Source organism: Callorhinchus milii, unplaced genomic scaffold, assembly GCF_018977255.1.
Source record: "Callorhinchus milii isolate IMCB2004 unplaced genomic scaffold, IMCB_Cmil_1.0 Scaffold20, whole genome shotgun sequence".
NCBI classification, from domain to species: Eukaryota; Metazoa; Chordata; class Chondrichthyes; order Chimaeriformes; family Callorhinchidae; genus Callorhinchus; species Callorhinchus milii.
Window position 1 is genome coordinate 9,502,923 of NW_024704761.1, and position 22,018 is coordinate 9,524,940.

Here is a 22,018-nt window from a genome sequence, read left to right on the forward strand (position 1 = left end):
GATCGGAAACACAGCATCGATTGGGTTAGACAACTGGACAAAACATTCAGGAGACTTCATACAGAGGCAGACGTGGCAGCCACAAGCTCCCGGTCTCAGCTCCTCAGCTGCCAATGGAGAAGAGCAGAGTCCATACAAGGCAACTTTACAATCGGCTGCTGTCATCACAGTCATCCCCCATTCTCCCCTTCCCCCCACCACCCCACCCCTCCCCACCATTGGCTGTTAGAGTTCTATCTCCATCAGGACTGTGTAATCCATTGAGCCGACCAGAAAGTGAGAGACTCTTCCTGCTAAGCCCGCAGCCCCCCACAACCCACCCCACCACCCACCAACTCGCTATCACGTGACAAAGGCTGCATCACTTTGACAGGCGCAGCGAAAGGAGCAAAAAACGGAGAAGAATTGGTAAAAGGTTTTCCTTTTGAGCAAGGATCGTTCTGAACAAAGTAAGTTGACAGACATTTGTCTCCAGGTCGGGGGAAGTGGAGTGCAGAGACTGCGCGGGTCAGTGTAACTCACGTTTACGTGTGTGCTGCTGAGTTCCGAGCTGAGCGTCAGGGGTATATCAGCCACCTGGGAGTAGTACGGTTGGGTCCCCTTGTACCTGGGCGGGTTAGCTATGGGCAGGATGTTAGACGTGATCCCCTCAAAGGCGTACGAGCTGCAGGGACTGGAGACAGGAAGACATCCTTCTCTCAGGTGGCACCACTGCTGTCCGCTCATACAGCCCCCAGTGGTGTTACACAGGGGCTGCGTGTCACAGCTGGCAAAGGGTGTCCGCAGGGACTCACAGCCTGGGGAGCACAAGTACAAGCACATCAGCTCAGCGTCAGTGACAGAAGAGAGAAGAGAATAAGCCCTATTGCTGCTGCTGCTGCCGCTGATGTGGCTAAGAACATTATCAGTAACAGTTAAGTTGCTCTGTCATCACATCATCATCATAATAATAGTAATAAAATGAATAATCCTTGCATTCGATATAGAGCTTTACACATCAACTGGACATCTCAAAGCTCCCTGCAAATCGTCACCAGGGAGCGCACTGTAAGGCTGGTTACCTGAAGCACAATTTGTTTTGAACAGTGGAAATTCTTCCTAGCCACTGTCACTCTGCATATGTAAAACAAATCGCTCTCCCCCTTGTCTCGTTGTCAGACTCCGCCACTGTGAAGCGCTTCGGGACCCTACACCAAGTGAAGGGCGCTACATAAATGCACGTTGTTGTCGGTGGTGAGTTTGATTCTATGCCCCTACCCTCTGGAACTCCCTCTCTAGACGCACCATCTCGCTGCCTCTCTATCTGTCTTCAACTCCCTGTTCCCTCCTCTGCCCTTTCCCCAGCTCACCATCCGTCCCCATCACCGTAAAGCACTCGGAGATGTTACTCTATGTGAAGAGCGCTCTGTATAAATGCAAGTTGTTGCCGGGTCATGCTGCCATGATTGTCTCAACAACAACAACGCGCATTCATATAGCGCCCTTCAACCAGGGTAGCGTCCCGGAGCGCTTCAAGTGGGAGCGTCTCATTCAATGGGATAACACTCTTACCTGGAGGGATGAGGTACAGGCTTGGAGTGCAGTAGGGCCTGAATATCTGGAAACGCACCTGAGTGCTCCTCTTCAAAGCCTGGACTACAAACTCAATCGAGGTCAGCAAACCCGAGTGACTGAACCACAGACCAGGAAATAGCATGAGCTGAGAGAGAGAGAGAGACAGAGAGTGAGAGACAGAGAGAGAGAGAAACACATCATTTAATATGGCACACAAGCACAAACTATACCTAAATAGAGAAACTGATGGTGGTGGACGGTGAGAGGTTTACGCACTGCTAATCTGCCGGAGAAGCGAGTAAATTGTGTGATAGTTTATGATATCTTATCGCATCCAAACATTTCAAAAATTGCTGCAGTGTCTCTTTTGTGCAGGCAAACACAGCAGCCATTTGCACCAGAAAACAGCCATGAGGTGAATGGCCAATGAATCTAGAGGGATAATGGCCAGGATACTGGGAGAAACTTCCTCCTCTTTTGGAACAATATAATGGGATTTTTAATGCCTCCCAAGCAGTCTGCTGGAGCTTTGGTTTTATTGTCTTATCTGAAAGATGACACCTCTGAGAGTAGAGCAAGCCTTTCAAGCATCAGGGCAGTAACCCTATGACGATTGAGACTGCACCTGTCGAGCACCAACTTACAGTGAAACAGATTGTGGGGGCACTGTTCATCAGCTCACTCTGTAACATCCAGCGTAGAGGAAGCAGCTCAGTGGCTCTCTGTATCATGACACTAACTGCAGCTAAAGTTTTTTTTACTGCTGGTGATTTAGACACACAAGGGACTAATTTGCCGTATGAATTCCCATTGACCTGCGGGATCTCTGCTCCCAAAGCAGATCATGTCGGAGCAGAGTTCCCCTGGGTTATTGCGATGTCTGCACTTCCAGTTCCTGGGAACCAAACCTCATTTGCAACCCTTGAGTTCCTTATTCAGGGATCAAGGATTAAGAAATACCGCAGATTAGCGGCCACTGTGTTTATTTGCTGAGCTTTACCTCAATGGTAGCTGTTCCTGGTGAGGATGGAGCGCTGAGGACCGTTGTGTTCCTCACGGGGTAGTTTCCGCTGAAGACAGGCAATCCGGTGAGGAAGTAATTGACATTCTGTATAGGGTCTGAGTATTCCAAAAGTACAAGTTAGTGTTTGCTGTCTTTATCTGACGTTCAGAAAAAAACATTGTTTGTCAAAACAGAAGAAGAATGTGAAACTCGCTGCCAGAGTTTGAGGTTGAAGCAGAATCATCAACGTGTCTAAAAGGAAACTATCGCATAAATAAGGGAGAAAGGAATCGAGGGGTACAGGAGAGGGAATTAGGAGGGGGCTCAGTCACCAGCACCAACAAGCCTGTTTCTGTGCTGTATGTAATTCAAGTGATCTGGGACTCTACCCTGCATAAGGGGCGCTATATGAATGCAAGTTGTTGTGTCATGTAACTAGCTCTGACATCCCAGTGGATTGGCATTCCACCCCCCCACCCCACCCCACCGTAAAACCATACGAAAGAGTCCAGGCTCATTACAGCACTTCCTACAACATAGGGGAAATGTGCACATTCCCCACTCTACTGTGCTCTATAGCCTTCAGGTTTCTTATAAATCCTATCAAAGGCATTTCTGCTGGAATCTCGCATTAGGCTACACTCAAAATAGAAAAAAAACACGTGCACAAGTGCCACAGAGTGAGCAAATGAAAGGGATCGCAAGATCATTTGGAATGAAGAAATCCCTTCGGCCCGTTTGATCTCACCCTTCCAGAGTATCCAACCTCCTGGCTTCCCATCACAACATCAAGTAGGTTTTTAAAACACAAATCCAGCTTCCCGGCTCCAGCCATCCTACCCGGCAACACATTTCAGTTGTTAACTGCCCTCTGGGTAAAGAAATACTTCCTGGTTTCTGTCTTGAAATTGCCCTTTGCAACTGTAAACCTATGTCCTCTTGTTCTACTTGGTACATCCGGAGGCATTGTTGTGAGCACAAGTGAGCAAGAGAATGGATGCAAAAAGCACATGCAAGAGAGTTCAAGAGTGCATGCGAGTGACAGATTCAGCTGGAACTCAACAACTCATTCAAAGTAAGTTTTACCATTGACAGATGGATTGACACACGGGCATATGGAAATAGAATCAGTCCCGGCACATCTCAGCGAAACCTGCCCATCAGCCACATACTCACAGCCGGCCTGCTTTTCACATATGAAATGCCTCCTGCCATTGCATGGCATCTGCTTCCAGACACCGCCTTTGTTCAGCATCACCAAAACACAGTCACCGGTCAGCTCCTTGGACGATGCCCAGTTTTGGAAAGAGTCGGTTCTGCTGCCATCCACCCAGTGATACGTCCCTTCAGCCTCTGTCCAGCTGAGACCAATCCAGGCCTCATTCACCCTGGAGCGGAGGAAATGGCTCCCTAATTAAGACTCAACTTAAAGTTGAAATTTCACAGTAAAGCAAGAATTTCTGGTCTCTGATACTTTAGGATTAGTGTCCAGAGGATCAACATTTTTAATGGTCTTTGCCATAAGACACGCACCTCACCCACAGATCACAGGTGTCACCGTTCCATCATCGGTGTCCGCGGTTTCGGCCACTACAGCCCGAAACTCTGGAACACTCTTCCTCTATCCCTCCGCCTTGCCCCTTCCTTCCCCATCTTTAGGTCGCACCTGAAGACCTTCCTATTCGACCGTGCCTACGGTCACCTGCCCCTCTCCCTGGCTTGGCGTTGTGCTCCACCACTGTCAAGCGCTCTGGGACGCTGCCCTGCGTGAGGGACGCTGTGTAAACGCAAGTTGTTGTTGTTGTCATCAGCCTGGCTCAGTAGGTAGCACTCTCGCCTCAAGCCCAACATTGAGACTTTGAGCTGATAACCCAGCTAGACACCCAAAGCTTGGGAGATACCGTCGGAGATACCAGCTTTCGGAGACACTGAATTGAGGTCCAGACTGCCTGTTCAGGTGGACATTTAAAGTCCCACGCCATTACTTGAAAGGAAAATAGAGTTTCTCTCAGTGTCCTGGCCAACAATCCCCCCTCAGAGAAAAAGAAATGTGGCCATTCACTTTGTGGCTGTTACTGTGCTCAAATCAGCAGTTGCATTCACCTGCAAATACAATCACTATAATTTATAGAAAAGCTCTGTGAAGTGCTTTGAGATGTTTTGATGTAACAAAGCCCTTTATCAAGTGCAAGACGTATTATTATCGCTGCGTGAGTAGACAACCCATCACATTCTTCTGCCAGTTCACGCAGGCTGTTGACCTCAGCATGTAGCATCCATTGTTACCACAGGAACCAGTGTTACCAGGAGCTTTGGAAATCTTTCCCAAATGGTATTTAAGTGACATTTAATGGGTTAGCCTGTGACAGGCAGCATGTGGTTTAATCCTCAATGTTGTGTTTAATCAGGCGGCGCAGGGGTTGGTGACCCAACAATCTCGCTATTTTTCCCGTGACCTTTTATTCGTTGCTACATTCCAAACCAGGATTTTAATTATAAACAAAACACACAGAAATACCCAGGCAATGGGCAACCGGCCAGGGAAATGTTGTGCAAAGATCCTACGTTGGAAAGCGATCATGAAGAACGAACACCCATAGAACCACACAAACAATAGAATCTTACAATAAACCTCCATGCCCACTATCCCTCGGGTCTCTCTTGGCGTATCAATGAAATCTCTCAAGAGATTCTTAAATTAGGAAACTTTATTGTCCCTCAGAAGTACCAACTTCCAACCCACGCTCGCCCACTGGCACATACAAGGGTCACTGGATAGAGACCAGAAGCACCAACAACAACAACAACAAGATTCCATTTATTGAGCGCCTTTCACGTCGGGAGGACGTCCCAAGGCGCCGGACAGTTGGGTCAGGACCCGAGCAGGGGGGAAATGGTCAGGGTGAGGGGAGGGAAAGGAGGGAGCGAGGAGGGGGGAAATGGTCAGGGTGAGGGGAGGGAAAGGAGGGAGCGAGGAGGGGGAAATGGTCAGGGTGAGGGGAGGGAAGGGAGGGAGCGAGGAGGGGGGAAATGGTCAGGGTGAGGGGAGGGAAGGGAGGGAGCGAGGAGGGGGTAGAGAGTCGAGAGTGGAGCTGAAGGCACGGTCAAAGAGAAAGGTCTTGAGACCGGCCTTGAAGGAGGAAAGGGAGGAGGCAAGGCGAAGGCACTGGGGGAGAGAGTTCCAGAGCCCTGCTGATGCCGCTATTCCCAACGCAGGAGACAAAGCCAGCCCTTGTCGCACTGTCAATTCGAGACCACCCTGACACACACCCACCCACGCACACACCCACACAAACACACCCACATACACACAACAAGAGCTCAGAGGGGCGAGAATCTCCTTTTTTTTGTAATATTTGGATCTCAGGATAGTCACTCACGTGGAAAAGTAGCGCTGGATGAAATTCTGAACATCTTGGTGGTTGACGCTGACCAGGTCTGTGCCGGGCGTCTGCTGACAGAGCTGTTGAGCCCTGCGCCATGATTCCTTCACCTGACTCAGCCAGTAGCAGTGGCCGTTTCTCACGTAGGTGTGACCACCTTGGGGACAGGTGCTGTCATCTGCAAGAAAGGACGGGGCATTCGTTAAGAGATGGGAGTTGTTTTCCAACGCCATTTTACACTTCCCATCTCTGGCCCTTCTCACAAAGTCTTTCCCTGAGAACCTGATGGACTAAAAAAGGGTAAATGGAGGCATGGCCTGCCGTAACCCCTCTCTCTCTCTCTCCCTGTGTCTCCCCCTTATGGCGTGACTTGAGTGGTGAGAGGATGTGTGGTGCTCAGCAGGCAGTGCATAGTCCCATTCCCACTGTGTGCCCATTTAACAACAATAACAACATACAAAATACAATACAATATTACACTTGTGCAGCCCCTTTCACGGCGGGAGGACGTCCCATCGCACGGGACAGTCAGGGATTTGCACCCGAGCAGGGTGTGGGGGGGGTGGAATCAGGGAGGTGGAGGGCTGGGAGGATAGTGGCTGAAAGTGGGTCAATGAGCAGGGTCTTGAGACATGCCTTGAAGGAGGCAAGGGAGGGAGCGAGGCGAAGGGAATGTGGGATGGAGTTCCAAAGGGTGTGGGGCTGGGCAACTCTGCCAGCAAACATTCCTCTGACTCCCTCCACACTCCTGCTCAAAGGATCCAAGGTGCAGTTGGACCCTGTGTAAATGCCAGCAGTGGTGTGCGTGCCTGTGAAGCGAATGCCTCTCCCACACTTGCATCGCAGTCTCCCGGCAACAGCCCCGGCACTGGCTGCAAAGACTTCCTCGGGGAGAGAAGGCGTCTTTTTCCAGGCGTGCGGGAAATCTCCCTGTTTCCGAGGCGACCGGTACTGTCCATCTTCCATTCCAATAAACTCGGCCAACAAAGGGCACAGCTGCTAACCCAGACCGAGTAGCGAGGCACGGAACAAAGAGCTTATTCCAATAAGGATGTAGTTACTACACCATAGATTTTTTTTTACAGGAATGCTGGAAATTGGTAATATGGTAATCATCATTCAAAGAGATAGAGAAATACATAGAGTTAGAGAAATATGCTCACACATACACCCACACACACACAGGTCAATGTTTCTGTTATCTCTATTTTCAATAATCCACTTCATGCTTTTTTTATATTTACGTCCAATGTGTTAAGTTGGAGTCCAGTCGCTTAGTGGTTAGAGCCCTCGCCTTGCAAGCGAGAGCATCTGGGTTTGATTCCCTGGAGGGCGAAACGTTAGTCAAGTTTCCTTACACATGTCTCTGTTTACCTAACAGTATAGTAGGAACCTGGTTGTTAGTTGATTGGCGGATGCTTTTCCGGGGGTAATAATCCCTTAAAAAAAATTTGGTCACCCAATCCACGACTGTTTGTGGGACAATTGCTGTGTGCAATTGGCTGTTGTGTTCCGCCCACAAAATATACAGTCGATTCACTTTACATTATATTCTGTGAAGCGCTTTGAGACGTCTCGAAGACATGATAAGGCGCTATATCAAATGCCAGGATTAGAATATGATTATATTTATTTACAAAAACGTCTTGTTTTAATTTCCCTACTGGTCCAAGAGTGCTTTTGACCACTTGTGAGAATGTGGTGTGCTTATGCAACTTACCTATCTCACAGTTGAAAATTTCCTACTGTTTATTTGCCCTGGCAGCTCAGAATCTTTCTCCGAGCTAACTCCCTTTCTTTTTTTTTTAATCACAGTAAAATTTGCTCCCCCACCTCACTCGAGTACCTTTGACTTTTCGCCCTTCCCTTTTCTAATTGTGAAACAAAGTGCTCCGAGTTTAAATGCAGGGAGCAGGAGGAGAGGAGAGGTGGTGGCTGCAGATATCTCCCCGCTTCTCCCTGAAGTGCTGTGCCTTCCTCCTCCAAGATGAATGGTTTGAAAGGTCACTCACCCGAGGTCTGTGTGGGCCGGATGCTCAACAGCAGACAGAGTTGCAGCCAGGGCAACATCTCTGCACATCCACTTCAGCGTTTCATTCAGTCAGGAGCAAGTTAGGAAACCAAATCGCAGCCAAAAACAAAACTTCAAAGAGCAGGAGCACTATCCAGCGGCACCTCACAGAGGTCAAGCTTGGAGAGACATTTGTCCAGCATTCACTGGTCTCTTGTCCTGCCTCCTCTGCTGTCTTTCCTCAGCCTTGACGGTCACGACCTGCCACATGTTGCCAACCTCAGACGCTCAGCTCCATCTCTCCAGTGAGGATCCATTGCGCTGTGGTAGTCAGGAGAGCAGCGCTCACCATCCTGATCGACTCAACTTCTCTTCCGCCTTGCTAACTAGTCTCTTTTCCTTCATTTTGCCAGGGACAGAATAAACTAAAACTCTGCTCTGAATCTCCAGCAGACGACACTCTCTCTTCGGTTCCTGAGGAGAACGTCATTGCTGAACCCCTCTCCTTCCTCCCTCCCTCCCTCCCGCCTCCCCCCCACCAATCCTCGCCCGGCCAGGATTCTTGCAGAGCGAGCGAGTTATTCTGAAGTGGCTGTTGCTGTTGAACACAGAACTTTTTTTTTTAATCAGGCAGTGGGGTTTATAAGTGCCCCTTCCACGTCAGTTACGAGGCTGATAAAATCCCTATTGAAATTGCATTCTAGTTAATAAGAGTCTCCAACCGCTGCCAGTCTATTCATTCCTGAGCTCAGCGCCACAGTGTTGCCCTGGGTAAAAGCTGCTTTAACCTAAACAGCTTCAAAATCCAGTTTCTTTCTTAAAGTTTAAAACAAAATAGCACCCTTGCAGCGACAAAGAACGAGCAGGGCAGAGGTCTTCCAAAGGGATTTGAGGAGTTAGGTGTTGGATAGAATCTCAGGTTTACACACAGCCAGCCACAAGCAGAGTATGCCTGATATATTAACAGGTAGCTTGAGAAATAGGCAAAGCAAGAGGATTTCAGACTGCTAGGGCACTGGATGATTTCTGGGGGGCAGCTGTTACAGATTTTAAGTAATAGGATCAGGTGCAGGTTTGTGAGATCAATTTAGTCGACATCTTTGCATTACGTTTTAGCAATTGTAAACTGGATGTCTCTGGTCTCCACACAACAGAGTTGAGTGATTAATGGGCTGAAGGCATTAATGAGATTACTTCCAAAACAAGTACGACTGCAACTCCATTGGAAAAAAAAGGGTTACTCATGCTCTCTGTGTTAAAAGCAAAACCTACACCCACAGAGAGTGAGGGGGGAAACTGCACGAGGGTGAAAGGGAGAGAGCGCGAGGCAGAATATGTACTCCGTTGGGGGGTGTCTACATAACAAGAGCATTGAATCTCTAACACAGATTTTTTTTTACTGATTTACAAAATGATTTATAAACCCAGTATCAGCTGTGCTCTCTGGTTTAAATAAATAATAATAATAATCCTTACATTTGATATAGTGCCTTATCACGTCGTCGAGACATCTCAAAGAGCTTCACAAAATATACTGTCAAGTGGAGTGACTCTTACAGAGAACCATATGGACTCCTGGTGTGCTGTAAAATTCAATGATTCAACGTTGCTGCTCTCAGAAGGGCAAACTGGATGGCTCTGGCCCCAACACAACCACAGTTGAGTGATTTACGTGCTGAAGGCAGTAATGAGATTCTTACATTAGGAAGATGAAGAAAGTAATAAGTACAGTGGAGTCCTGTAGCTCAGCGGTTAGAGCACTTGCCAAGCAAACAAGAGGACCTGGGTTTGATTCCTGGGCAGAGTGAAACGTCGGGCAAGTTTCTTTATTCCACCCGCCTCTGTTTACTGAGCAGTAAGTAGGAACCAGATTGGTGGATCGCTTTCCTGAGGGTAATAATTCCTTTTAAAAAAAATCAGGTCACCCAATCCACGACTGTTTGTGCGACATGGTTGTGTGCAATTGGCTGCCACGTTTCGCCAACAAGATACACAGTCCATTCATTTTACAGTCTATTCTGTGAAGCGCTTTGAGACGTCTTGAAGACATGATAAGGCGCTGTGTCATATGCAAGGATTATAGTAATGAGGGTCGAACGTCAGAGGGAATATCGGAGGAAAAAGTACAAGATCCTCACCGGTCTCTTCATGGCCATTGCTGGAGGTCACTCTCCACTCTGCAGACATCTGGGTTCCTTGCCAGGTCTGGAGCCAGATATCCACACTGCCTCCTGCCTCCACCAGCCCCGGGCACTGCAGCCCCACGCGGCCGTCGATCACCATGATGACCACAAGCTCCTGGCTGAGCGAAAGCACCTCGAACGAGGTGAAGGCCTGGACTCGGACCCAGTACCGGCCCGGTAACCCGTACTTGTACTGGGCGGACCTCGAGCTGGTGTTCCAAGCCACGGAGCCGTCCCCAAAGTCCCACATGTACTGGCTGATGAGGCCCGAGCCGGCCAGCGTCAGGACCACCGGCTCGTAAAGGCTGTAGACGCAACGTCCGGTCGCCATGAGGCCGAGCCGCACTTCGTACACCGAGCGCACCACGCTCCGTCCGCACGCCCTCGCTGGCACCGGGTTGGAGCACACGGATGAGCATCGTGCCGTTTCTGGTGAGGGGGATGTCCGTCCCCGGGGGGAGCCACACAGGCAGTAGCCCCGCACGTCCAGACTGTAGCGAGTGTGACCCCCTCTGCGGCAGGCGGCGTGGCAGGAGCGCCGGTTGTGGGCGGAGGGATCGATGGACGAGTAGATCATCGCTGGATCCCACGCAGATGCACGATCGCCCACACAAGAGACAAAGTGATCAGCTGCAAAACATAGCAGAGGGTTAGTCTCTCTGAGGTACCGACTACTCCCAACTATCATCCCTCCAAAAAAATTTGGTCACTCAATCCACGACTGTTTGTGGGAAACCGCTGTGCACAATTGGCTGCTGCGTTTCAACTACAAAATGCAGTCAATTCACTTTATGGTCTACTGTGTGAAGCATTTTGAGACGTCTCAAAGACGTGATAAGGTGCTATATCAAATGCAAGGATTATTATTATTATTATCATCTCGAATAACCCAATTCCAGAACTCTCTTAGCAACGTGAAATGAACTTCCAACTCTTTCCTTCCTGTTAACTGGAGTGAAGCCTGTCCAGGCCAATACAAATACACAGTCACCTCACATATAGTAAATCCTGTGAAGCACTTTGAGACGTCTACCAAGAACAAAAGCCACCATATCAAATATCATGACTATATTCTTTCAATAATAGGTAGGGTGCTTTCTGCTCATAGTATGCAGGTTAACAGAGCCCTCACTAACAGTAGGAAACACTCTGTAGTATGTCTGTAGCTTATGATAGGAGGGAATTGGATGAGTGGATAGTGCACTGGGAGGTGAAGAACGATGCACAGAGCCTGATATTAGATACTAGCCTCGGGGCAGTGCAGAGATAGAAAATCCTGTAGTTCAGTGGTTAGAGCACTCACCTTGCAAGCGAGACACCGGGTTCAATTCTAGGCAGAGGGCGAAACCTTGGGCAAATTTCCTTACTCCACACGTCTAATAATAATCCCTCCAAAACAAAACAATAATAAATTGGTCATTTTCAATCCACGACTGTTTGTGGGGACGCTGCTGTGCGCAATTGGCTGCCGTGTTTGGCCCACAAATTTTCAGTCAATTCACTTTACAGCACATTCTGTGAAGCGCTTTGAGACGTCGAGAAGATGTGAAAAGTCCTATATCAAATGCAATGATTATGATTGTTATTATTATTAAATGTGTCAGTGGTACTTCAAGTGGTTTAGCTGAACAGATTTTCTTCATTCGCGTGTAGTCGCGTTCCGTTAATACCTCTACATTTCTAAAGACTTGTTAACTTGTTACAATCCTGGTGACAGGAGCAGATGCCTATCTGTCGGGGAGTGGAGGACACAGCAGATGGAACTGCTCTACTGTGAGAACCAATCTTTGTTCATCCTCGCTATCGCCACTTGATGGCAGATCAGTAGTACTGCATAACAAAGTTCAACATAATATATAATAATAATCCTTGCATTTGATATAGCGTCTTAGCACGCCTTCGAGACGTCTCCAAGGGCTTCACAGAATATACTGTAAAGTGAATTGACTTTACAGTATATTTTATTGTGTATTTTATGGGCAAAAGTGGCAGCCAATTGCTTACGGCAGTGTCCCACAAACAGTCGTGGATTGAGTGACCAAATTATTACTATTTTGTTGTTTGTTATTTATTTCCTTGAAGGTTCTTTTTGTTTATGTAAAAATATACCGGGAATATATACTGCAATGTGTGCAAAGAAAAGGCAGGTTACAAGTCAAGGTCAGGGTTGCAGGTCACAGTAGACAGACTTGCTTCACATCACATCATTCTGGGCTGAATTCAAACCTAGTTCACTCAGGTGAAAGACCCGTGTCTGGGTACAATTGATATGCCAGCGTTGAGACAAGACATTGAGACTGAAAGCTCTTCTTACCACAGGGCATCTGTGTGAAATCCACGTTGACCAGGGTGGTGTTGGCGGCGGCAGAAGGCCAGGCACACCAGATCTCATCTCTGTCCAACACAATGGCTTCTCTGTGTTGGATCCAGACCTTCAGCCAAGACAGGTCACAGCCACAAACAAACTGGTTCCAACCAAGCTTTCTGATCAAAGGGAACACCAAAGTCAGCTCCCAAGAAGATTGAACCCTTCCCTCGTCCACCTCCCTCCCCCCAGCCACCCTCTGTATTGATAAGCCTTCCTCCTCCTAATTCCCCCCCCCCAACCCGATCCCCCCATCAACAGGTTCAAGGCTCTCCAATGTGAAGCACTAAAGTGCGTTGCTACAGATTTACCCCAAACTCCCGGATAATGAGGTCAGATATTTGAGAACTGTTCCACAACAACAAGAACACTACTGGGTTCTCGCAAGATGGCCACTTTCCTCATTACCTTGTCCTACATTGTTACATTGAGCAGGTTGCAAATGTCTCACTAGGTTATACCATGCGGGTACAACTGGGAGCTGAATTCCAGATTGATAGAAATTAAAAGTCTCTGTTGGTTGTGAGTTTGCCATGTGAGTGTCCCAACTGTGGCGGAGTTCAATAAGCTTTATTCTATATCCAATATGTGCTGTAGAGAGTGAAATGTGACTGATGGATGGGACAGTGTAGACTCTACACTATAGAGGAGCTTTACTATGTATCTAACTTGTGCTGTATCTAATCCCAGACTGCTGGGTGCTGACCCTTTCTATTTCATCCCCCACTTTGATAAGAACATTCTGCAAAAAAAATTTAAATCATATTTGACAAGAAAAACAAACTTACATGGAACGTAATCCCATTAAATCATTAAATATCCCATCTTCAACAGTAGTAATTGTATTGTTGCTCAAATCCCTGTGAAACACAAACTGGTCAGCAAACTCACACACTTTTCGTTGGAGAAGGTCTTCTGAAAGAGAGGTGGACTTACAGGATAACGAGTGATCTTCTTCCAGCAAATACCTTATTGCCGAGAGCCCTAATGGAATTACCCTGGAGATACCTGCAGGGAAGAGAACAGTGGGTTCAGTTCAACCAGATCCCCAAAGCATACGGATTACACACCCCCACACCAAACTCAGACACTCAGACAATTGGACTTTATTATAATAAATAATAATAAAATTGATTTAATATGCATTTGATACAGTGCCTTATCACATTGTCGAGACGTCTCACATCTATATATCGTAAAGTGGATTGAGTGTGTATTTTGTGGGTGAAACACGTCAGCCAATTGTGCACAGCAGCAAACAGTCATGGATTGAGCCGCTGGACTTTGCTGAGCTGTTAAGACTTTTCAGATCTACAAACTCTGAGCTGCAATAATTGGGTATTGATTTTGTTGCACTATTCCTCTGAAGCCTTTCGTGGAATTGTGCTCATCCCGAACTCTCTCCTCTTAATCAATGATCTGGTAGACATCAGGGTGCAGGAAGGGTGGACGGGGAGGTGTTTTTTCTGCAGCTGATCCCAACTCTCTCCACAATAAGGAGCTCTTCAGCTAAAGGACAATGGCGCAGAACAGACCTGCTAAAGCTACAGACTAATACAGACAGAACTGGCTCTTACAGTCTCTGCAGACTCTCAAAGTTGGACAGGATCGCTGGAGGCAACTCGTTGATCAGATTGTGGGACAAATCCCTGCAAAAATACACAAACAAGAATTGTTATCAAGGAAGCTCATCACAACTCAATTTCTCTGCTCTGCAGACAAGCTCATAGGACCAGGAGCAACCCATCACATCTCCCCACCTCTGCTCTGTGTCAAATTAACACCCTGAAATTATACTGCGGTTCGACAGAGTTTAAAAGAGTTTAGAAAGTCCAACTCTTTTGTGCTCTACTTTGTTTAAACAGACACCTGATAGCATGTTTCCTTTTGACCACAAATTATACCCAAAATTTCACCTACAAAATATACAGTCAATTCACTTTGCAGTATATTCTGTGAAGCGCTTTGAGACATCTCGAGGATGGGATAAGGCGTTATATCAAATACAAGGATTATTATTATTGTTATTTTGGTAAAATAGTTGCATTGCTACAGCTCTAAAGATCCCATAAATAATTGGGAGGGTGGAGTTGGAACAGCCATTTTAAAGGAGTCTCACTGAGGACTAGGATCATGCATGCTTATCTACAGTATTTATTTAAGAGGTAATCAGTTTAGTCTAGCTTTTGACCACGCTAATTTTCTCCCAATCCCTACTCTCTTGAACCGTTGACTTCTTTGAGGGGCCCCAATCTCCCGTCTGATACTTTGTACTCATGTGAACCAATGCTAGTGATGGCAGGCCATTCCATCATGAGGAGCATCACAGCAGAGCCTGATTCAGTCCTCACCTGATTTCCACACAAGCATTTTGCAGCAGGATTGGGTAACCCTGGCTGAATGTTCCCATAATAATAATAATAATCCTTGTATTTAATATAGTGTCTGATCACATCATTGAGAGGACATACGGTAAAGTGGATTGACTGTGTAACTTGTGGTCGAAATGCGGCAGCTGATTGCGCAGAGCAGTCAATGCAAGTCAATAATAATAATAATTATTATTATTATGCATCCTTAATGCGGGGCACATAACATGGGTTGTTAATGTACCTCCCAAATTAGATCCATAATATTCAGGAAGGCTTTTCCTGTTCATTGAGCCTGTGTGTAAGTGGTGACGAATTGCTCTGCTGGGTATGTGTGTACAGAACAGACTGGAATTCTCTTCTTTGAGAAACGGTTCACGAAACATTGCCTTCATCCTCCCTGCAGTTACTCATCACTGCTCAGATAGTCAGACAGAAACAGCAACATTTCTCCACAGCGACTTCTAAACCTCCAAACAAGGCAACATTTCACATCATTTATTCATAATTATTCAGCAATTCACAGCACAGTGTGCTTAAAGGAGTGTCCCTTCCGCTTTCAAACCTTGTGGGACACTACCCTTCATGAGGAGTGCTACATAAATGCAAGTTGTTGTTGTTGTTGTTGCAATCAATAGCATTGCACTTAAGAGAGCCCTCATAACAACCTAGGTGCCCTCTGAATGGTGCAATCCTATCAATGCTTATGTATGGCCCTGTTGGGATCATTTGTTTCCTCGATCAACATATACCTGAATGACGTTGACAGAAGCAGGAAAACAAGGTTGGGAGCAAAGCCATCCTCAGCTGTTTAGGAAAAAAAGCATTTCTCTGAGGTTATCTGCCTGTGAGAAATAAACAACTGGAAAAATGTAAAGGCTGCAGCCGCACTAAAGCCACACTCATATGTGCCAGAGGGGAATAGAGTCACTTCTGGTGTAGGCAGACCTGTTATATAATAGCAGCATTAGTATTCAATGCCTTGAGTCTGAGCCACTCACATCCCAATTCTGCTAATGAGCTAAATATCTGATCTGCTATAAATATAATGTAGGAAACTCTCATTTATACATCAAAGAGTAGAACGATTGGTAGGCTTTGAGCTTCGATGCTCAGTATTTAACTGAAGAATGAAAAATAACTGGACCGATAGATGGTTATAGGAGATAGAGACTAGAACCTGCTTATTCGGAGCTGGTCAACCCTGGGGGTAATTCCTCTCATGGTGAATGCACTGGTGAAATGGCTGTGCATTTCAGTTGGTGAATACTGTATCTTCAAGTCTGATCAATCGTATTGTTGCTCCCTCACTGGTTGAAATCAGCAAACTCTGCACAGACCAGAGACTGAATCCAGGACCTACACTGCTCCGTACGTCTCAGTGTTGATTGCCCTTCGTATCCGAAGATGGACGTTCACAAAATGTAAATATCTGGGTGCGTTAATTTGTTTATAGGGTAGAAGCTGTTGCCCGCACAGCAACCACACTCAGGTATTAAACAGCATAACCTGGTGTCAGAGAATATCTGAGAATACAGGACCACTTGCTAACCACACTTACCTGCAGAAAGCAATCTGCCAATTGAATAACAACGGGGTTCCTACTTACTGCTAGGTAAACAGAGGCATTTGGAATAAGGAAACTTGCCTAAGGTTTCGCCCTGCCTGGGAATCAAATCCAGATCCTCTCGCTTGCGAGGTGAATGCTCTAACCACTTCATTACAGGACTACGGTCATTATGGCTCAGTACCACACAAGACTATACATTTTCCCACTGAGTCAATGGGAGGTGAGCGTAAAGACTTGCCCATATTTATAATAAAACAGATCTGAAATTTACAAGCAAGGCTCGACTGCCCAGATTAAACAGTGTTGACAGGATTTCACCAATGCACAAAACAAGAGCTTATAAATTCCGAAGTTACCGGAAACAGTCAGCAGGTCAGGCAGCATCTATGGAGAGAGGAAAGTGAGTTAATGACCTTTCTTCATCAACCTAAAACTCAGCGACTTCTGTTTTTATTTCAGACTTCCAGCATAGCTTCGCTTATAAATTCAGGCCACCCAAAATGAAGCACCAGTTCTAGTAAAGATACTTTAACAAGACGATTAGTAAAACCGACATGATCTCCACAGCTAAGCATAAACAAGCTCCAACCTTTTCCAAACGGCAGTAAAGAACTCAATTACTCACCCTGCTGCCTTTCCTGTCACTCGTTTTAATCACTTGCCCGTCCCCCCAAACTACGCTCTTGTTCTCTCTCGACTGTGGGTTTATAGAAAGTCCTGACTAGCAGTTGCCAGGCGACGTTAGTCTATAGAAGACAGTACACATTGGCTTTTTTCCCCCCTCGTTATTTGCTCCTTTATTTCAAGCTTTGGTCACAATTTGTGACTAACTCACTTAAATGCAAACAGCTGGGGACATGGGTGGGGGGTCAGTAAATATCAACAGGTCCTCTCGCTTGTGAGGTGAGCGCGCTAATTATTACACTACGGGACTCCTGTACTGGACTACTAAAGTGCAGTGACTGTGTATTTTGTATTTTTATAGCACACATAACCTTGAACCATTGCAACGTGCTTTGCGTGTAATTAAAGTCACGTGTAGTGACTGTTTTTTTTGTAAGGCTAACAGTCTTTGTAGCCTATTAATTGGGGCAATTTCTGTAATCTGGTTCCCATCTCATTACATTATTAGTTTAAGAATAATCCATCTGTCCTGTGCTCTCGCCGTGAATCAGTGAGACTGAAAAACCAGTGATTGAACTCGCTCTCTGGCAGGATAGCTCCTCAGGGCTGGGCCAGGATGGGCCAGGATGGGCCGAGAGAGATTGATTTAAAAAAATAAACAAATCCCTCAAGGCTGTGGGGGCTGCTGAGGAGAGAGCTCATTAACAGCAGCTGCCCAAGCGAGAGGCAGCTCACCGGAATGCAAATCTTATCCACTTGTGCTTGAAACTGCTAACAACCTGCGGAATCCCACAGCTCTGAAGCCAACACGTAGATAAACACGAAGGAGATTCTCATGAAAGATTCTCCCCCACCCTCCCTGCCCCACCACTGAGTTCTCACCATCCCAACCTCCCACTCTTCCCACCCCGCCAAAAAAAGACACACGTTCAAAAGGATTGTTAAACTTGGATCGACCCAGGCTTCAAATCCAGGCATCTGTGAAATTATCAGCACTGGAACAATGTGTCTGAGTACGGGCAGCGAAAATCCACACATTCCATTCACACAACCTCCCACGAGAGATGTCTTCACAGCGAACCCAACAGCGTAATGCTGCTCTCAATAACTCAACTGTCTAACAGCACAGCAGCTTCAACCCTTATAATAATAATAATAATAATCTCTTGAGTTTAGAAGGTTGAGAGGTGATCTGATTGAGGTGTTTAATGTGATAAAGGAATTCGATAGAGTAGATACAGAGAAACTATTTCCTCTGGTGGGGAATCCAGAAGAAGGGCATCATCTTCAAATTAGAGCCAGGCCATTTAGGAGTGAAATCAAGAGGCAGTTTTTCACCCAAAGGGTAGTGGAAATCTGAAACCCTCTCCCCCAAACGGCTGTGGATGCTGGATCAATTTAAATTTTCAAGACAAGTCGATAGATTTTCATTGAGTAAAGAGTATCAAGGGATGGAGTTGATCAGCCATGATCCAATAGAATGCCGGAACAGGCTTAAAGACTGAATGGCCTACTCCTGTTCCTACGCTCCTAACCCAACCTCCAAGGAGCCAGACAGAAGAGGATGGGGAGGGGAAAACTGAAGAGGTAAGTCTTCAAATTTAAGCGTATTTGCTGCTGTCTGAGAGACAAAACATCTCACATGATTTTTTGTCTCTCACACGATTGCTAGAAACAGAAATATATCACAACGCCTCATGAACCAATGCAAATGAGTTATGGTTAACTGGGCAGAAGCACTGGAAGGGACTAAGGCTGCGTGGTGTGCTCAGCACATTGTGAACCATCTACCCTTGATTACAGTAACACACCGTGTTCAGGACAGACGGAGGAGAAGCTGCAATCAAGATTGGAAATGGATTCCATCACATCTAGATCACCCCTGTTCCTATGTTGCAACTTTCCCTCATTCAAAGAGAAAATAAATTTCAGCAACTGATTCCCGGGCACAGTCAACCTGTCAATCACATCCTCGCCATACAAGAATATGTGCGAGAGAAACAGAAAGAAAGATTACATGAGCGACAAGACAATATATATATATATGCAAGTAATGTGAAAATTACAGTATGTTGAGATAGGGACAGAGCAAACCAGGGTATGTGAGAGACAGACAGAGAGGTTGGGTGTGTATATGCATGTGTGTGGAGTGGATGTGCGTGTGAGTAGAGTGTATATGTACGTGTGCATGTGAGATGCGAAGATTTAGTTTCTTATTATGGAAGAACCTCTCATTGTGAAAATCTTGATTGACAAATGTAGTGACTATTTCTTGTGGAGAAACATGGCAGCCATTAGTGTCGGCAAGATCCTCCAAATGCGGAGAGCGTGGGGGAGTAGGATTGAATTGGATAGCTCTTTTCAAAGAGCCGGCACAGACATGATGGGCCGAATGGCCTCCTTCTGTGCTGTATAATTCTTCGATTCTATGGTTAGTGTCAACAAGATCCTCCAAACAGTCAATGAGGACGGCCAATTGATCTGGAGGGTTGTTGGCCAAGACAACGTGGCGACCTCCCTTTTATTTCTGATTGTGCCCTGGGGCTTTTGCAATGTCCACCCAACAAGACCTTGGTTCACCGTCTCCTCTGAAAGGCAGCATCGCCAACGATGAACATGACTCCCCTGTGCTGCATCTCTATGTCATCGAGACTATGAACCATCCCTATGGCTTGAACCCACAACCTTCTGACAACTAAAGTGCTTCACAAGATTTACTCTGAAGTGTAGTGACAGTCTATTTTGCAGGCACTTTGGTCCAATCTCACACTCCACCACTTTTTTAATATTCCTCTTTTTAAGCACCTATCTAATTAATTTGTCTTCCACCCCCACCCCCCGAAAAAAAAAATAGTTCGGGCGTTGTTTCAACAATTGACTAAGGTAACCCTTTGTTACAAGGGACTGATCACCGGGTCACTAAACCAAGATTAAAGAGATTACACATTGAGAACTATAATGATAATATTAATAATCCTTGCATTTGATATCGTGCCGTTGAGACGTCTCAAAAGAGCTTCACAGAAATATATTCTGAATATAAGTGAATTGTCTGCTTTGCGCAAAGTACACCGTTTCGCCCACAAAATACAGTCACTACACTTCACGATACGTAGCCTGTGAAGCGCTTCGAGACGTCTCAGCGATCCGCTAAGGCGCTGTATTCAAATGCAAGGATTATCGTTTCATCCCGCGGAGGGAAAGCGAGAGTGGCTGAAGGCGGTGGAGGAAGGAGGCTGTAGCAATGTAATTTGCTGTTGTTGTTTACTCACAGGACGGTGGTGTGTGGGGGGCAATCCGGGGCAGGTGGGATTGCTTTCATCCCAGCTCCTGAGCAGTTCACAGCGGTAGAGATGCAAAAGCAGCGATGTGGGCACCTGTGTTGCCTCAGGGCTGGTCTCCTGCGCCTTAACCCGACGGTGGCTCCTGTCTGGAGTTGCCCCAGGTCTCTGACGCTGATCTCAGTCCCAGTGTCTAGGCTCCTCTCTGCACCTGTGGCTTCTGATCCAGCTTCTCTCGTTGTCTCTGTCCCAGCCCCAAGTGAAGCGCTTCCTTCCAGCCCCGACACCAGCCACAGCCACAGCGACAGGGATAGCAACGCGAACAGCCCCCAGGGCTGCCCTCTCTGGCTCCCCAGCCCCCTGGCCCTCTGCTCTGTGCCTCCACCTGTGCCTTCACACCATCCTCTGCCTCCCATGATTGGGAAAACCACAGAGAATGAAACAGCCTGTCCTCCCCGTTCACGTCAGCTGCAACATGCTGTTCTTCTCTTGACCAGAACTTTCCCCCAAAACTTTAAAGAGAGATAAGAGGTTGCAAGAGGAGGGAGGGAGGGAGGGAGGGAGTGCAATTAGTCCAACCCAGCTCCCCCCAGCTCCCAGCCCAGTTCAGGATATCAACTCAAAAGTTAACGGCTTGCATTTAGATTTAGACAGAAGCTTTCTAAACGTTTGCTTACCTCCCTCACTCACCACCCACACCCCCCCCCACACCCCCACCCGAGCTCCCTGCCCTCTCAGATCTCTACGACATTGGACAAAGCAGAGGGGTCAACCTGTTGGAGTTGTGCAGTAATATGACTTAACTACAACTGCTCCGGCTCTGAGTGTCCGTGAAGTTGCCCAGACCGGGGGAGACTGAGCGCAATCTTATGATCACCATGTTACATCTCAGGACATTTGCATTTCACTCCTGTGATACTGGACTTCCCAGAGTCTATCTATAAAACACAAGCCTGGATACGCTGCAATCTGACCAAGCCACCATCGACAGAATTTTTTTTTTTGCTTAACAGACAGTAAAATAGCAATGTTCGGTTGAACCCGGACTCAAGAGAATATCTTGCAATGTTTAACAAATGTAGGAGGAGGCATTCCACCTGGGTTTAGATTCAGTCGTTTTTTTTTTACACAACATTTCAGAGCATCCACAATTTGTGAAATTCTTAATTAAAATCTTAATTATTTGAAGCCGGTTTTCTCAAAGATTATTTGACGAAATTACCGAAATTCGGTTTCAAAGTCAAGATCGAATTCAACAAATTGCCAGATTCTGGATGCTCTATTGATTAAACTGATTTACATGGGGTGAGGCTGTTTTGGGGACGTCCTCCTGACGTGAAAGGCGCTATAAAAGCATAATTTGTTTTGATAACCAGAAATACTTTGTGCTGACCCAGGCAATTCTACTCTGATGCAATCCACCTCCCGGAACTGACAGTTTCTAACATAACTGCAAATTTTGACACCTCTTTTATATTGTGCGAAGATTATTACTGGTTAGTGGAGTCCTGTGCCTCAGTGGTTAGAGCACTCGCTTTGCAAGTGAGAGACCTGAGTTCAATTCCAGGCAGAGGGCGAAACCTTGGGCAAGTTTCCTTACTCCACACAGAGCCTAATAATAATCCCTCCAAAACCAAAAACAATAATAAATTGGTCATTTTCAATCTACGACTGT

General features: G+C 46.5%; 1 protein-coding gene across 1 annotated transcript in view; it reads right to left on the reverse strand.

Annotated features, from left to right (window-relative positions):
• Positions 1 to 20,759, reverse strand: part of pkd1b (polycystic kidney disease 1b) — a 58,934-nt gene extending 38,175 nt beyond the window's left edge. The window contains exons 1-10 of the mRNA XM_042342566.1: positions 20,335 to 20,759; positions 14,077 to 14,148; positions 13,436 to 13,507; positions 12,449 to 12,618; positions 10,090 to 10,764; positions 5,938 to 6,118; positions 3,734 to 3,945; positions 2,555 to 2,673; positions 1,552 to 1,699; positions 523 to 797 (exon numbers count right to left, since the gene is read on the reverse strand). Of these exons, the coding sequence (XP_042198500.1) occupies positions 523 to 797; positions 1,552 to 1,699; positions 2,555 to 2,673; positions 3,734 to 3,945; positions 5,938 to 6,118; positions 10,090 to 10,764; positions 12,449 to 12,618; positions 13,436 to 13,507; positions 14,077 to 14,148; positions 20,335 to 20,759 (2,349 nt within the window). The remainder of the gene's footprint in view (positions 1 to 522; positions 798 to 1,551; positions 1,700 to 2,554; positions 2,674 to 3,733; positions 3,946 to 5,937; positions 6,119 to 10,089; positions 10,765 to 12,448; positions 12,619 to 13,435; positions 13,508 to 14,076; positions 14,149 to 20,334) is intronic.
• Positions 20,760 to 22,018: the final 1,259 nt, after the last annotated feature.